At 42.3% G+C, this 17,254-nt stretch overlaps 1 protein-coding gene across 2 annotated transcripts in view; it reads left to right on the top strand.

Annotated features, from left to right (window-relative positions):
* The first annotated feature begins 1,151 nt into the window (after window positions 1–1,151).
* LOC138604267 (protein TsetseEP) overlaps window positions 1,152–17,254 on the top strand; it is a 28,147-nt gene continuing 12,044 nt past the window's right edge. For both annotated transcript variants that reach the window (XM_069676157.1, XM_069676156.1), the window contains exon 1: window positions 1,152–1,506. In XM_069676157.1, the coding sequence (XP_069532258.1) occupies window positions 1,246–1,506 (261 nt within the window). In that variant the 5' untranslated portion in view covers window positions 1,152–1,245. The remainder of the gene's footprint in view (window positions 1,507–17,254) is intronic.

Here is a 17,254-nt window from a genome sequence, read left to right as displayed (position 1 = left end):
AGTATTGATAGTGCAGTAAAATGGTTTCCTATCGGTTTTTGACTAATACCGGATGTTTCTGGAATTATATCACTGCTGCATTGGTGTTTTACCACAGTATTTTTTAAGGTTGTGCTCATTTTAACTTATTTATATACTGTTTGCAATTCAAATCTACAGCAATGCACTATATTCTATAAGATCACCCTGTATTTGTAGTGTTGCTGTTAGAGGCACGTAGCTCAGAGAAACAGCCCTTTATCTCAGCTTTGTTAAAATGCATTTTACAGCTAATCCTAGAGAGGGTTTAAATACTTTATAAGAAAGAGATTTTTCTCAACACATAAAGGGTCCGTTAATCCTGCAGTTTATTGCGAAACCAGCACATTCAGAGCTTCATGGTTTTCACTGGACAGAAAGGCGATGAAGAACTGTAATATATGAAGTAAATTAGGCTGTAGGAGGAATGTACTGCAGTAAAAGAAGTACATTATTTACCTCTTATATGTAGTAAAGTACAAGTGTGAAGATTACAAAATCTATGTAAGGGCTACTTTAGTAAATCTACTTATTTCAATTGCACCACAGTAATCCACAGAAACAAGTGTGGTGTGGGGAAACATTTTTATAAGAGTGTGCTGACCTTGTTTGTAGGTTATGAACCAAACAGTGGTTATTATTTCTTTAATATCACAGAATTCTGTTTGACATTTGAGCTTTTACTTTTGCATCTTTTTTGTCTTTTTTGTTAAGTACAGTTGTTAAGGACTTGACTATTTCTCTTTTATGTAACTGTCAACTTCTACTCCACCACATCCAAGAGATAAAACTTTGTGCACTACATACCGTATATCTGACAGCTTGTGTCACGGGAAAAAGATTTATTAAGTAAAGATAAGTTAATAAAATACAATAAATTCCTTTATCTTTAAACTTCCCAGAAGAATGTTACGTTGTTTAAATCATACCTAATGTAATTCTTTTACTCTTAAACATGTCAAGGATTCATGTTCTCATTTTAATAAAAAATATATATTTCCGGTTTGAGCTTTTATTTTGTAAACTACTCCGGAAGTTAGCTGTCGGCTCGCGCTGTCTGTTTTTTGGCAGCTGTTCACATTAGACGGTCTGGAGAGGCGGGACGCTGCTGAGCTCAGTGTGTGTGTGACTGCAGCCTGATTAACACACACCCTCTTTCTGTTAATACACACACACACTCCTGAACACACACTTTGACTTTTTTAACTTTTTCTTCATAAATCCGCCATGATGGATCTGGACCCGACCGTCATCATCCCCGCCATCCTTTTCACCGTCGTTGCCATCTATTTCGCTACATCGCTCCTGAGCAAGAAGCCCGACGCCTCCTCAGCCGCGAAAAAGAAGCCCAAAGTCGGCTACGGGGACGACATCCCTCCGTCCAGAGCTCTGGGACAACATCTCCCACCCGCACCCAAACCAGAGCCTCCTGTCCCGGCTGTGGAGACCATCGGAGCCGCTGAGAAGATCCAAGAGACAAAAGTAGAGGTAAGAATCGATCCATTCTGTTATTGATCGGTTTATTAGTGTATAAAACTTAAAGTAAGATAAAAAATATTGATTTCAAATCACCAGAAGCTAACGTTAAACATTTTGTTCCAAAAAAAAAAAATCTCAATATAAATGCAAAAATTAAATAATTGAAATCTATACATTTTTGCATGTACAAAAAATTGAGGTTAACATTTTAATTGACTTTAAATGTATTATTTTGGGCTAAAAGTAGTTAAAAAATATAGATGTATATTCAATTCGCAGCGGTGTGTTTATCTGTCTATGTCTTAAAGTGATAAACGACTGTTGGTTATTTTCTCTAACCGCACCAATCAATTAATCGACCAATCTGTTCACAATTGAAAATGGTGTTGACATACTTTACAGAAAGATTTGATTACCTAACATTGATAGGAGAAATATAATTAGGGTTTAAACATGAATAAATTACTTTAACATTCTTGAATAATAGTTTTTTACTCTGTTTTGACATTTTACAGATAACCAAGAAAGTAATTTTAAAAAAAAAACACAATCAACTGATTTAAACACAGAGGTGGCTGTCACCAGAAACCAATTCAGATTCAAAATTCACATTTTATATTATTATTATATTGTATGTGATGTGAGCTACAGCTTACGGTTGTTTTTGCAATTGATTATGTTGACGTCAACACCACAAAATAGTGAATACGAGCCCAAACTGTTGTCCTCAGTTGTCTCTTTTTGTCCGGTCGACGGTCCAAAATGTGAAGAAACTGAGTTTTTTAAGTACAGAAACAGGATTATAATCTGTGTTTTTTGCCTGTTAGCACTTAATAGGTATTTTGTCCTCTGCTACGCTCAAGACATAAATAAGATAACACTTGTTGGCTGGGTTGTGATAAAATATGGTCCAGAAATTCCTGCTCCTGTCAGGTTGAAATAACTTTCAACTGACTTTTAATCTTGCGCAGGTCAACATTTAAATGTGGTTTATGATCTAATACATGTAGAACTAATTACACCTCCATCAGCCTCAGCTGTACTCTGAATTTACTGCTAATGTTGGCATGTTAACATGGCTAAACTAAGAAGGTAAACAAGGTAACATTATAGCTGCACGAGCGTGTTAGCATTTTCACTAGCCACGTTTTCACTGCCAAAATTTCTCCAGGAACTTGGAACCTTTTGAGGAATACAGTTTGTTTCCACCACAGGCACCAGGGATTTTGGGGGAGGGGCTTACAGTGCTGAACATATCTGATTGGTCGAGTACTTGCAGCAGAAATCTGCCTTTGTTAGCAGGCTAATGTAGCTAATTCTCACCGTCTTGACACAGTTGTGGAAATGGAGACAGCAGGCTAAAGGAACATTTTCTTCCCCTTAAAGAGGAGCTGCTGGGACTAAAAGTTCTGTGTGCTTTAAGTTGAAATTTGACTACTGCAAGCATGTAAGCATGCTGATGTTAGCATTCAGCTGCTAGCTTGGCTGTAGTGTTTTAATCTTGTGTCAAGCTAAATGATTATCAAAATAGTCGCACAATAATATTCACTTGATTGTACAATCTTAGCTTAAGCAATTTTCAATAACTCTTTCATCGCCACGTTTCAGGGATAATTTCCAAAAATGTTTGTTACTAGTTTGCTTAAAAAATTGCAGCTAGAAATGTGCAAAGACTTTCACACAAATACAACCCAAGCTCCACTGACAGAGCAAGTGTTTGTTTTAAACGGCACTAATGACTTTAATTGGTGTTAGATCAAATATTGACATCATAACTGGCCTGGTTGCATCATTCATCACTCCACCTAAGAATGTGGGAATCTGGTCGTAGGTCGGACTTGTTGGGATTAAAAGCAGCTCCTTTTATATCCAACCAGCACGGTAATTGTCTGTATGAGGCGTCCTTTAGTCGAGTTTGAAAGGGGATAAATCCTGCAGTGTAATCCTTGGTTGCAAATGAGCCTGGTCTGAAGTGTCTGACAACAGTACAGAAAGGATCCCTACAGAGATGGACCTATTTGTTAAAGAGCATACAGCCTTTACATTGCTCTTCTCAGATCCACCAGACTCCATTGATGTAAACAGTAATTTTACATGCAGAACACGGCTGCTCAATCAGTTAGTTTGTTTCTTGTTTTGAATGTAAACATGTGGCCCTGCAGATTATTTAGGCAATCTGATTATTGATCCAGGAAGTTGATTGCAATTTGCATCCCCGGTTTGAAGTAAACCCTTATTCTCTCTGCCTGTGCTGTATAGTTAATGTTTGGCTGCCTGACACCCAAATATAGTCAGCATCTCTTCCTCATACAACAGCTGATTACTGGATCCGCTTTATGGAAATGCTGAACAGCTTCTAGGAGCAGCAGGAGCCCTGTGATGTTGCAACATTTGAATGTTACTGTGGCTATAAGCTGACATGCAAATCAGGTTTTGCCGGCGGCCGTACAGACGCCTCTCTCTGGACACGGCTAGTCTCCAGAGGTCATTATGCATGTTGACCTCCCGTCTTTTCAATCTTTCTGACCTTCTTCCTCCTGCAGCTCAGCCTTTAAAAAGCCTGAAGAATGTGCACACCGCGGCTGTAACATGCAACGGACTCACGGACTATATTTGGTGGCCTACATGGCTCCTATATTTACACCTGTGTATGTTCACGGTGTCACATGTCCGTGAAATAGACTCTGGTGCTGCAGGGAGGGTTGGAGGTGGGTGTGACGCCTTCACATGGCTTCATGTGATGTTTGGTAATGTTGGATGTTGGATGTTTGTTGGGACGTTTGCTCGGTGTTATTTCATCCTGCTGAATCAGGATCACAAAACTCTGATCATTACGAGCATTGAGCTGGTTCAACAAGCATGTCGTAGTTTGATATTTGTTAGTTCTTATCATGCTGATTTATGCCCAAGAGTTCATTTTTCGGACAAGTTTACTTTTAATTAGTTATTTGATGCTATAGAAAAGGGGGTGTGGCCTCATGATTGACAGCTGTGTTGACAAATCGGGCTCCTGCAGCGTTCTGTTCCCGAGTAGCAGAGTAGAGTTTGTCACATTAACATTTAGTTTAATTCCGTTAAACTGGTGTGAGACATTTGTGCGACGCTGTGTCGTGAAAGCGTATCATTGCTGAGGTTCTCCTGAAGGTGTCATCAGGAATGGTTGATCCAAACTCCATTCAAAAAACAAGCATTTTGAGATTCGTTCGCTTGTCGTCTTGCAGAAATAGCTGACAAAGCATGAAGTCAGACTTTTTACAAATCTGCATCATGATGTTGTCATTTCGGCACCTGTTTCATGCAATGACATCACAGAAAAATCTGTTTATTTTGGGTTCATAAAGCTGAAGTAAGCCAGATTTCCGCTGACATGACTTGCTGGTTACAGTAAAGTTGCAACAAACTGGAGACAGATGGACAGGCGCTCCGTAGCTGAAACAGAAAGGCGTTAGTTGGTGTCCATCAGAGAAATCCTGGTACTGATCCGAGCTAACTCAAGGAGCTGGAGGCAGCAGGAAAGTTCATCCAGTTCCTGGAGGAGGAGGGGAAATTAACGGATGTGTGTTTACTTTTTGAACACAGATATGACGGGGTTTGGCGAATATCAGGGGGTTGTGTTGAGTCAAAAATTTGCTTCACCTTTGGTCTGAACCAATTTTAGTCTATGGTCTAAAAATATACAGGAATATAGAAACAGACAAACGATTTCCAGGAGAACAAAGCTGAAATGCTAGAATGCTAGAAACCATCTTCAATTATCTCCTTAAAGATGAAGTTTTGCAGCTACACTTGCTAGGCTAACTATGCGTATAAACTAACTTACTTTGCTAATAGAAATGCACAGTGACCCTGGTTTAAACATTTGCTGGGTTGCTTTGGAAGCATTTTATTGCATATTTTTACCAGTGAAAACGCTGATGCAACCTGGACATAGCAGCAATTGTGATTTCTTAACTCGCCTGTGCAAAACAAATCTGGTGATTGTCTGGCTGCAGAATTGCGTAATAACTTTCTGCGGAGCCCTTTGACCTTCTAGGAAATGATCTGATGACTAAATCTGAACACAAGTGGTCAGCTGCACAACACGGAGACACATGATAGACAGAAGGGTATCTTAGCTGCCCCAAGTGTTAACAGAGTATCAGTGAGGAGATATTTCTGTCGGTCTGCTTCCAACACCGACTTTCTCACAGACAGTTAAGTCATTGACATTTCTCGCTCTCAGTCTCATGATTTGGTCAGTGCAAAAGATTAATATCTGAGTTGGTAAAAATATGTTTCTGAGAATTAAAAAGTCAAATTACAAGAAGCCTGTGGATGCAACAGTGTTTATGAGGGAATGACCCAGGCAGACAGAGTCAGTCAGAATAAAGGCAGTAAATCCTTCAGAAACATCTCAGAAACTTTGCACAGTAATAAAACTGTTCGTCTGAGCCGCACATGAAGCCGCCCTTTGCTTTTCTCTCTGCTGTCTGACATAAATCATGTGGCAAAGTGTTTCTGAGCAGCTTAAACTCTTCAGTCACACCCTCTACTCACACTGATAACACACTGTCTGTGTGACCGGCAGCGGCATCATGGTGTGTTTTACAGTTTTCTCTGTGTAAACGTCCACATAAAGGAGGCCGCTGTTTGTGGAGCTGGAACACAGGAAGGCTTGTTCCTGCCTTCATCTGTTGGGACTGACTCTTATGTGTGGGACTCAGTTTGACTGTTTCTTCTGAGCGTGACAGCTTGGAAGAAGTATTCTCATCCTTTACTTAAGTAAAAGTACGAATACAGCTCTGAAAATACTTAAACATATGTAAGTCTTATCATCGACATGTACTTTGTTTAACTAATAACACCATATTATGAGCTGGAACCTGTTAGCATAAGATTTAAGCCATAGACATACTTGCATTTAACTATGCATTCACGTGTGCATGATGGCTGCCGGACGTCTGTGCACGTCCTCAAAAATTAACTCTACGCCTAAGCGACATGCAGTCTGCACATGAACAGTAGGGGCAGTGTAGAGGCAGAGGGGATGTGACAGGGTCAACACAGCAGCAGGGACGACAATGGCAGAAAGTTCCGAAGACAAGCTGATAGACCAAGTCCACAATTATCCACATCTGTACGATGTGTCGTTGCCGCTGCACAGAGACAAACATGCCGGTCAAACAGCTGCAGACAGATAAGTTCTGTTTTAGAAGTCGACGTGGAAACCTGCAAAACTAAATGGAAACAAGTCCGGGAACGTTTCGTCCGTGCACGGAGGAACATGTTGGAGAGACGGAGCTGGGACGGTACGGAGTCACTTTTTCTGCCCTGATCTCAGAATGAACGTTACCGTAACCTCCTCGAGTGTCGCCATGTCTGTTGTTCACATCCCGCACATACGGTAGAAGCATACGGCCTGAGCTCTCTGGTGCGCCCTCTAGAGGTGTCCTCCAGTAACACGCATAGTGCAGAGACAAGTATGTGAACAATTGCTTTCATGCAGCTGGTTGTGAAGGAAGGAACGCAAGGTTAAAGAGCGAGTATATCTCCGGCCTTAATCTGTTAGCATATTATCATGAACTCTGACATGTTAGCTTTAGCCTCAGTTAGCATTATGTCATGATCTAGAGCCTGTTAGCCTGAGCTGCAGTCTGTTAGCCTGATATTGTGACTCAGGACTCAGTTAGCTTAAGCCTGTTCGGCTGGTGTCATAAAATTGGACTTGTTAGTTTTAGCGTCAGTTAGCTTAAGACGGAAGGTAGCTTAAGAAGCTAAGTGATAGGAAATGAATCCACAAATATATTGATTATCAGTTAGGCAATTCTTAATGTAAAAACACTCTCAGTACATTTTCCTGATTATTCTTGCATACGTTTCAATTTTCCAAGCAGACTTTAACTTGTATTTTCACAGTGTCGTCTTTGTACTCTTACTTAACTTTGTGTCTGTGTTGGATAACTTTTAATAAAGCCATGTTTCTGAGCTCAGGCTGTTCTCTGCCTCAGTACCTGGCTCCTGCAGCTTCCTGTTTATAGATTCACAGTCCTGCAGAAGCTCCATGTATCATCGCCGTCAGAGCAGGAGCCTGATCTGCCTCCCTGACATTTATGTGCTTAGCATGTTGTACTGTTCCTTCTTCTAAAGTTACAGCTGTGTCGGCTCCACCTCCGTGCACTCTGCAGCCTAAAATGGCAACGGGACATAAAGCTGCATGGTTACTCAACATGAATGCAAGAAAATGTTGCAGTCTTTTGTTTTGCTAATGAAGGTTTATCAAGGATGCTGTTCACTGGACCGAATAAAAAAGGTGCTGATTTGGCTGAAAACTGGGGGAATAAGTGGCTGCACAAACATGTAGGTCAACAGATTTGGCTGTATTCAACATTTTTCTCATCAGTCTCATTTTTTAAAAATCACCGCCTTGTTGCTTGTGGCGATGCAGCTGTCCATATATGGAGACGTGAGTGTGCACACAAGAGTGCAGTTTGAAGGAGGAAAGACGGTGTCGGAGCAGCTGTTCACTGCTCAGGACAGAGGTGGAGTTAGTCCAGTCATGTCTGTATGTTTCTGGATCACATCAACCATCACAGGGCCGGTCCGAGAGTCCCGAACAGGATCAGTCCTCCCCCCCAAGTAGCGTACTTTTTAATCCAAGCCACTTTTTCCTTAGCATGAAAACACTGCGACCTTTTTAAAACCTTAACTTTTCACTTTATTGACAAGGCGTCTATTTTTCTCTGACGTCTTGCTCAGAGTTTGAGGCTGTTACTGCTGTGTTTAAGGTTGAAAATTGTATAAAATTGGCAAATCTAACTTATAATTATCTTTTAACCTCTTCCTGATTCATCACCAATTGAAAATCCAATGTATAGATGAAACATATTTCATAACCTAAGCTAACGTTAGCATTCACCCACTTCCTAGCTAACGTTACCGCTTGATAATGGGACACGATACTATTGGAGATGCATAGATTCCTAGCTAATGGTAATATCAGCTAGTTAACATAATGGATAGCAAGGAACCGGTTGAAAGCTAATGCTAGCTGTTTTTTACCAAGTGGCAACCTCCGGTGTTGAAAAATGAGCCAATGCGGAAGTGCAAAAAACTGCAGTTCCTCGTGTGGCCACTTGATGCTGCTACTTCTTTAGTCTGATAACTAAACACCTGCAGTCAGTCACCGACAGAATGTCCTCCTGGCAAAGTCAAACTAGCTCATTCATTATTTATACAGTCTGTGGCTAATAACCGCTAGCATATGAGGAGCATATAGCCTAGCTTCATAGCCGTAGCCGACTGATTCATGCGGCCCGCACATAGTCCTCAGCCATAGGCTGTAGCTCGGTCCCGCTCCGCCTCTTTGCCTGCCTCTGGATTAGCCGGCTCTGGCATTTCCAATATGGCGACCCCCAGCGGCGGGGCAATTCGGGCTTCAAAACGCTGCTTCAGAAAACAATGGGTGACATCGCTGAGACTATGTCCATTATTTATACAGTCTTTGGTTTTTACTTAGCTGTTGGAAGCTAGCAGGTTTTTATTCTCTATAGTCTTTTCAGTTGGCCATCAATTGAACAGCAAGTTATAAGGATTTGTCTACATAATGCTGATGCTTGATTTTTCCTTCCTGAGCGTGACGTCAGTGGAAAAAATGGCTGCCGTGCAAATATAGTTGGGCTGCCCCTGAAAGTCGACGAGTCTGTCATCTGTCTGTGACCCCTTCGTTTTATGTTCGTCCTTTCCTCCGTGACATGCTCTGTTGGTTAACTGAAGAGAGCTCACAGATCTTTGTGCTTCCCCTGACTCAATAACGTCGCGATCTGTCCGTATTTCCGCACACAGTTACTATAAAGTATAAAGTACGTCTCCACATGCTGTGAATGACACGAGCAGGAGCTGTAACCTGTGATCAGCTCATCATAGTTCATAATAACGCAGCGCGGGGAGAACATACGTTTAATAACGTGGATCTGTGTTCACACGCAGATCTTCCTGTCTGTCTGTTTGTCACTGTAAACTGTGTAGTTCATATGTTTGACAGAGAGCTGTAGAGGAGCATCAGGCTTCATGATCAAACTCAGTTGTATATCACGTCAACGCGTCCGCGATCACCCGCTCCCTCCCTCTGTGCTCGTGCTCGCCCCCTCTCAGCGCTGCGAGTCTGCAGCACAGTTTGTATTATATGATGTTTTTTAAGCTCTAATGAAGGTGAATGAGGCTCCTTGTGTATCCACACGGTCTACGGTTCGAATATATTTAATCAGAGTACACCCCCAACCCCCCAAACACTGCTATATGAAAAAAATAATGATTTGGGTACAGCTACCAAGTGCTGGAACGATAACAAAATGTCTTTGTTAGCATGTGAGAGGATTGTTTTAGCGCTTTATGGGCAAACTCAATATTGTGGGTCTCGTGTCTGTTCTTCGTAGCTTGTGGTTCCTGAAAAATGTATTCAACTTAATGACCAAACCTTAAATTAACTATTTATGAGCTCATCTTTTAACCTTACAAAGATAAAAACCAGGCCTTGAATAGCTCAGCTTCTTATCGCGCCTCCTCTAAATAGTCATCCAGTGGGCGTGGCCAGTGTGGCGTTCACAGACACCTCGTCTCTCTGGCTTTCATAAGACTCTGCACAGCACTGCATCATGGCCTCACAGAGCTGTGTTCTGACATACCTCTCCTGGTATTTTCCCTCCGGCCCGGCCCACTTCCTGTCTCTCCTCCTCCTTCTGAAGCCTGCTCTGGCCTGGTTTGGTCTGGTCTGGTCTGGTCAGTTTGATGACACCTCTGCTTCTGCTGTTGGCTGGGCATCAAATCCAGGAGAAAACAATGGCTTCGTATCACAACATGGCAGCTAATTTGTCCTCTGTGGTGAGAGGTTGGCACGATCAGCGCCACCGCCACTGCTGCCACACCCGGTCCTAAATGCTAACTTCAACCCCGGATCAGAAAAATGCTGGCATTTAGTGGTGGAGTCCGGATGCTGAGATGGGGAGTTTACAGTGGGCAGAATGAGAGTCAGACAGCAGCTCTTTATAACAGTAACAGAGCCGTTAAGAGAAGCCGGGCAGCGCGGAGACGCTGGTTCTCTGCATTGTTTGGATAAGGAAGTGGAGAGGAGTGACATCTTCATACTCCTTCTACAAAGACTCTTTATTTACTGTCTTAAATGTCAAAGTAAAACAGCAAATCTTCACATCTAAGAAGCTGAAACAAGCAAATGTTTGACCTTTATGTCTGAAATATGACAGAGACACTTGATTGATTATCAGAAGAGTGAGCGTATGTTTTCTTTCGATCAAATAATCACATAATAGACGTATTGTTGCAGCTTTACTCTTCACTCTTGATTCCTGATGTCACTGCAGATCTGATTAATTTTCAATGGCTCTTTAAAGGGATGGTAAAAATGATGCTAATGAAGATGTTATCAGGACTGAAGTCAAGATCAATAACTAGATAAACCTCGTTGCTAACATGATCAAATAAAACATCCATGCATCTATTTTCCTCCGCTTATCCGGGGTCGGGTCGCGGTGTCAGCAGGCTAAGCAAGTTAGACAAGATGTCCCTCTCCATAGCAACATTTTCCAGGCGTTCCCAGGCCAGGTGGGACATGTAATCCCTCCAGCGGGCTCTGGGTCTACCTCCCAGTTAGACATGCCTGGAAAACCTCCACAGGGAGGCGCCCGGGAGGGCATCCTAATCAGATGCCCGAACGAACTCACCTGGCTCCTTTCAATGTGAAGGAGCAGCTCTACTCTGGATGTCTGAGCTCCTTACCCTATCTCGCTAGCTGAGCCCAGCTTGTATCTTTTGGTCACTACCCAAAGCTCATGAGGGTTGGAAGGTAATTTGAGAGCTTCAGCTTACGGGTCAGCTCCTTCTTCACCGCAACGGTCCAGTACAACGCCCACAAGACTGCTGAAGCTGCACCAAACCTGTCTGTCAATCTCACAATCTATTTTACCCTCGCTCGTGAGCAAGACCCCGAGATACTTGGAACTCCTATTACTCCTGGTACTGGGGCAGTACCTCTCGTCCCACCCAATAGGAGCAGTCCACCGTTTTCCAGCAGAGAACCAAGGCCTCAGAGGTGCTGACTTTCATCCAAACCAAATAAAACAATATCATCCAAAAAAATAAGGCCATCAGAGACCACCAGATGCAGATGATAGTGTTGGGTATCAGCATGTATACCAGTCAATGCACCGCTCCAATACCATAATTTATTAGCTCCCAATCAGTGTATTTTTAATCATGCTAAAACCGGAGGGGTACTCCGAATTCCGCCGATACTCTAGTCTAAGTATCGGTATCAACATTAGGAAGGAAAAATGGTATAATGATTTCTACTTCCTGTTCCAGAGCAGAAATGTCAGTTAAGGTCGTAGGAAGTGGTTGTGCCAAAACAAAAACCCTTACACTGTTAAAAACGGCTCCTTGGATCTGTGTTGTTGAAAATAACACCGAACAGATGTGGAGGTACCCTGAGTTCACCTGCATCAGTGCATTTGCCTGAGCAGCTTCTGGGCAGCAGCAGACAGTCCTGCAGACGTTTTCCCTGCAGAGAACGGAGTGGAAGTGTCTCGCTGTCTCCCTCGTTTATGGAGGCGGCGTCAGAGCGCTGAAGTAGAGACGAGGCAAGAGAGCTAAAGGGGAACAATGAGTCTGTGTTTGGACAGAGACGCAGGGCAGAGATGGAAGCTCTCGGCCACAACAACTGTCTATTCCAGCCCAGATGCCCCAACCCCCCTGCTGCCTCTGTACTGCAACACGGACGATAGTGCTGGTATTTACTCCTCAGACAAATAACCTCCCTGGAAAAAGCCACCGTCAGTCAAAGCTGGTGTTCTCTGTAATCGATAGAAGCAATAATACTTTAAACTGGCGCCATAGCTGTGGAGAAAGTTGTACAAACAGCTCGTGCCCATTCTACATTCCTACAACACCCAGCATGCATTGCGGCCCTCCCTCTGAAAGGAACGGCCCATCGAGAGATGCTGTAGTGAAATACTACCATTTTCCAGTCAAGGACATTGATCGCTGCAGGCAATGGCTCGGTGGATCGTCTAAAAAATCTTCAGGTCTGCAGTCTACATTTCAAACCTGACGATTTTGACGAGACACGACATCGGAAGCGGGCATCCTGGATTGAGGAAGTGTAGTTTAGCGAGCTCCCTGGCCTTTTCCCCGGGTTTTCCGGGGCCCATTGGAGAAGCAGATAGCGTCTTCCAAAGGCACAGAGCGAAATTGCATTTTTTTCTACCATAATGGCATTAGCTCCTCATGATAGCATGATAGGACTGAGGTTGAAAATCGGCAAACTGGCCCTTTAAAGAAGAGGTCACAATAATATCTTTTATCACAGGATGAAAAAAAACAAACAAAAGAAACGCCCCCCCTACGTATCTTTATTAATAAAGTAGATACACTCCTCCAGACGAACAGCTTGCCAGCCCCGGGCTTCTTCACCGACTCCTCTTGAGTGTTTGCTCAGGTTGTTCTCTGAACTCCACACATGCCAGGATCTAATGCCCGTCCTCTGTGCCCTGTTACAGAGCTAAAATGGCTTTTAAGAAGGAAGCACTCAGTGTAATGTTACAGATATATTTACCAGGAAACACTCTGGGAGGTCGTGAAGGCCGGGATGACTCGGACTAATCCGGAGTGGCACAGCTCGTTTTCCAAGAAACACTCACAGCTTCCCTTTTGTTTGACATTTTGGGAAATATAGTTGATTTTTTAATATTATAATCTTGATTAAGTTAAATTTAATCTTGCATTGGTATTGCATTATCATGATTTAGAGTCGCATAATCTTGTTTAGTATTGACATCATCTTGATGTAATGACATAATTTAGATTGAGTATTTCATAATCTTGATTTAATGACTTCTTATCCTAATTGAAAACTTCATAAATGTGATTTAATGATTTATATCATGATGTAGTAATTTATAATCTTGATTTAGTATTTTATAATCTTGATTTAATACTTCATAATCTTGCTCAGGCATTTTATAATCCTGATTCACTGTGTTTATATCTTAACTTAACGAGGGGGTATTATGCTGTTTCACATTTTAAGACATTTATATAATGTTGCAATGTTGGATGTCCAGACTAAACGTGGTTTAGGTTAAAGTATGTTGGATTAATCCCCAGGCTTCTCAGCCGCTGTGAATGCTTGCTGGACAGACTTCTCCAGACGTTTCACTTTGTGATGTCACAAAGTGGAGGAACTCTATATTTGGGCATCTGCCCGAGACACAGCAGAACTTCCTGCCCCTGGCACAGTTCAAGGACACGCCCACCCAGCAGCTCAGTCTGCCTCTGAATTTTTTTTCACTCCACCACTCTGCTCAACAGCTCTGCTTGTCGTTGTTTAAGAATGTCTTGGAGAAAGTGTTTCTTTGGCGGTGAAGCAAAGGACCAAAAGGACAAAAGCAGCAGACGTTCATTTCACATCGAAAAAAGAGAAGTTTAGTCTTTGCCGACAATTCTGTAACACGGCCACAGGGTAGGAAGCGTGCCTCAAACACTGAGTCCGCCCCTCAGCAGGATTCGGAGAGCTGGCCAATCAGAAGAAAGTGGGCTTGTAGGGGCGGGGTTTCTTTTAACTATAAATAATGCTAAGATACTCCACAGGTATCACAGAGTGAAATATGTAGCTTGAAATTAGCAATATCCCCTCTTTAAAATATTGCATAATGTCAGTTTTATATCTAAACATTTTTACTCTTTTCTCACCACGTTATCTGTTTCTTCTGTTCCTGGCTGTAATGGGCTTCCATCATTTCCTTTCATGCTTTTCAGTTGATTAATTCCCCAAAGCAGAAATATATCAGTGATCGCCTGCAACAATAACACTACTCACTGTGATCTCATTAAGGACTTAGTCACCCAACCAACATTTTTGACCAATTTAGGCCTGCAGTAAGCTGGGCCTTGGTTTCAGCTAAGAATACCGCTAATCATCTTGCTGACTCATAAAGTGATTTAATGAGTCTGCATTTAGCATCGTGACCCAGATCACTTTGTTTCGGCAAGACGGCCCTTTGGTGTTGAGATTATTTTGGTGTTTCATAGCTCAGGAATTCAGAGGCAGAGGAAGGGACCAATGTTTCGGCCGTTTTTCAAGTAGATGCCATTCCAGTTTGAGGGCGAAGGGGGGGGGCTGCTGTGGGATTAAGAGACCAGGCTGGCAGCAGCGGGCAGGCAGGAGAGGTTTTATACAGTCAGGACTTATTCATTTCACTGTCAGACCCCCTCTGATGCCACCAGTTGTCACTGTAGTGAGTCATCAGTAGCAGGACTGTGGTGTCTGTGCGGGTCGAGGCTGGTTTTGACTGATCGTACCAGACAGGGACACTGCAGTCTCTTTTCTGAAAACATTTCTTCTTCTAGTCTCGTTTTTATGTCTGCTGTGAATTTTGGAAATATAGTTGTTTCATTATGAGAGCGGATGTGTTTAGCATAGCTTAGCAAAAAGGCTGGGACAAGTAGCTTATTTAAAAAAGACTTCCTTAACAACCTTAACACTGTTATTTACATATTTTATCTTGTAAGCTAACAAATCACCAATCCATCCATAGTTAGCAGATAAGAAGATTTGAAAATGAGGGACCCAGAAAGTTCAAAGGTACCTTGAAGCTAACTCCAAGCTAAAGGATCATAGAAGCTGATTTTAAGCTAAAGGGATATAGAAGCTAAATCTAAGCTAGAGAGTACCTGAGTTGATTTCAAACTAAGCGGGCCTAAAAGCTAACTCTACGCTAAAGGGACCCAGAAGCTATATTTAATTGAAAGGGACCCTGGTGCTAACCTTCAATCTAATGGAACCTAGAAGCTAACTTTAAGTCAAAGACACCTAGAAGCTAACCTTAAGCTAAAGGGACCCAGAAGCATACTCTATGCTAAAGGACCTAGAGGCTAACTCAGAACTGAAGGGTCGTAGAGCCTAGATCTAAACTAAAGGGACATAGAAGCTAACTCGAAGCTAAATGGGTCTAATAGCTGACTGTAAGCCAAAGACACCTAGAAGCTAACCTTACGCTAAAGAGACCCAGAAGCATACTCTATGCTAAAGGGACCTAGAAGCTAACTTAGAACTGAAAGGTCAGTCATAGTGGCTAGATTTAAACTAAAGGGACATTGAAGCTAACTCTAAGCTAAATGGGTCTAGTAGCTACCTCTAAGCTTAAGGGACCTAGACACAAACTTCAAGCTAAAGGGACATAGAAGCCAACTTTAAGCCAAAGACACCTAGCAGCTAACCATAAACTAAAGGGACCCAGAAGGTTACTTTATGCTAAAAGGGACCACATGCTAACTTGGAACTAAAGGTCATAGAGGCTAGCTCTAAAATAAAGGGACATAAAGCTAACTCTAAGCTAAACGGATCTAGTAGCTGACCCTTAGCCAAAGACTCCTAGCAGCTAACCTTAAGCTAAATGGACCTAGAAGGTTACCCTATGCTAAAGGGACCAAGAAGCTAACTTAGAATTCAAGGGCCATAGAGGCTAGATCTAAGCTAAACATATCTCTAAGCTAATGCCACTTTCACATTGTGTTATTCAGACCACAAGTACAAATGCTGAGTCATAAAAACAAAACCCAAAAGTTGTAATTTAGCTGATTGAAAAGGAGCTATACACACTTTGTTTGTACCTGGTTTCATGTGCTACATATTCAATCGAAGCTATTCAAAGCTATATAGACTATATGTACTGCAGTGTGGAATAACCCAAGGATTTATTGGTTCTTCCATTCAGCTGTCATTGTATGATAAATGTAAAAGCAAGCAGTATTTAGAAGCTCTTAACTTTACTGGCTCTTAACAGGCTACGCTAAATATGCCTTGGGTTGAACGTGTACCAGAGCTATGATGGGAACTTTAAATTACAGCCGAACAAACCAGCCATTTCACTTTTAAGCCTTTTCAAGATTTTGCTATGGTTTTAAAAGAACAATAAAATGTTTTCCCTTTTTTGTTTTCTTATTTTATTTGGCAGCTTCCGTAAATAGAATGTCAGTTAAAGGTTTTGCCTTTGATGCTGCCATGTTTGTCTGTTGTGACAGCACAGAGGCCAATGGAGAAACCAGATCTGCTACTCAAATGGTGATCAATGCAAAGTCAGCACTTTACAAAAGACACAGACAGGTGCATCAGTACGGACGAGCCGGGAGGTCGCTCATTGACAAGATGGGCATATAGTCTATATATATATGTATGCGTGTGTGGATGTCGGAGCTGTCAGGTGTCAGGGAGAGGACAGGTTGGCAGACACTGAAGAGGGTTACATTTGTCCTGGTGTCAGCGGCAGGCGGAGGCTGATCCTCAACAAGGAGCTGCAACTGACAGCGATCACTCCCACACAAGCTTTATCTGGTAGACGCCCTGCCGTTTTTGGCTCAGCGGAAGTGCCCAAAGCTGCAGTTCCTCGAGTGGCCACTTGAGGCTGGCTCCAAAAGTGAGTCAGTCCCCATTAGGGCCCATGTTAAAATGCCCAACTTTACAGCTGAACTAAACATGCTTACAGCCTGGAACAAAATGAGGTTTTGGTCTCTATAGCTTATTCATCTGTTCATGCTAAATGTTTGCAGTGTGAATTATTACATAACTCAACCTTTTAAATTATATTAAGGCTTAAAGTCATATATAATTAGGGGCATAGTTGCCTTGACTGACTGGAGAGTGATCTCGCGCTTAAAGTTTAAACGTAGTGATTTGTCTTATCCGAATCAAAGGATTATTTTAACAGGTTCC

This window comes from Semicossyphus pulcher, unplaced genomic scaffold (genome assembly GCF_022749685.1).
Source record: "Semicossyphus pulcher isolate SPU_LCO1_2020_fin unplaced genomic scaffold, fSemPul1.0.p SCAF_25, whole genome shotgun sequence".
Taxonomy (NCBI): Eukaryota; Metazoa; Chordata; class Actinopteri; order Labriformes; family Labridae; genus Semicossyphus; species Semicossyphus pulcher.
This window is presented reverse-complemented; position numbering and strand designations above follow the sequence as displayed.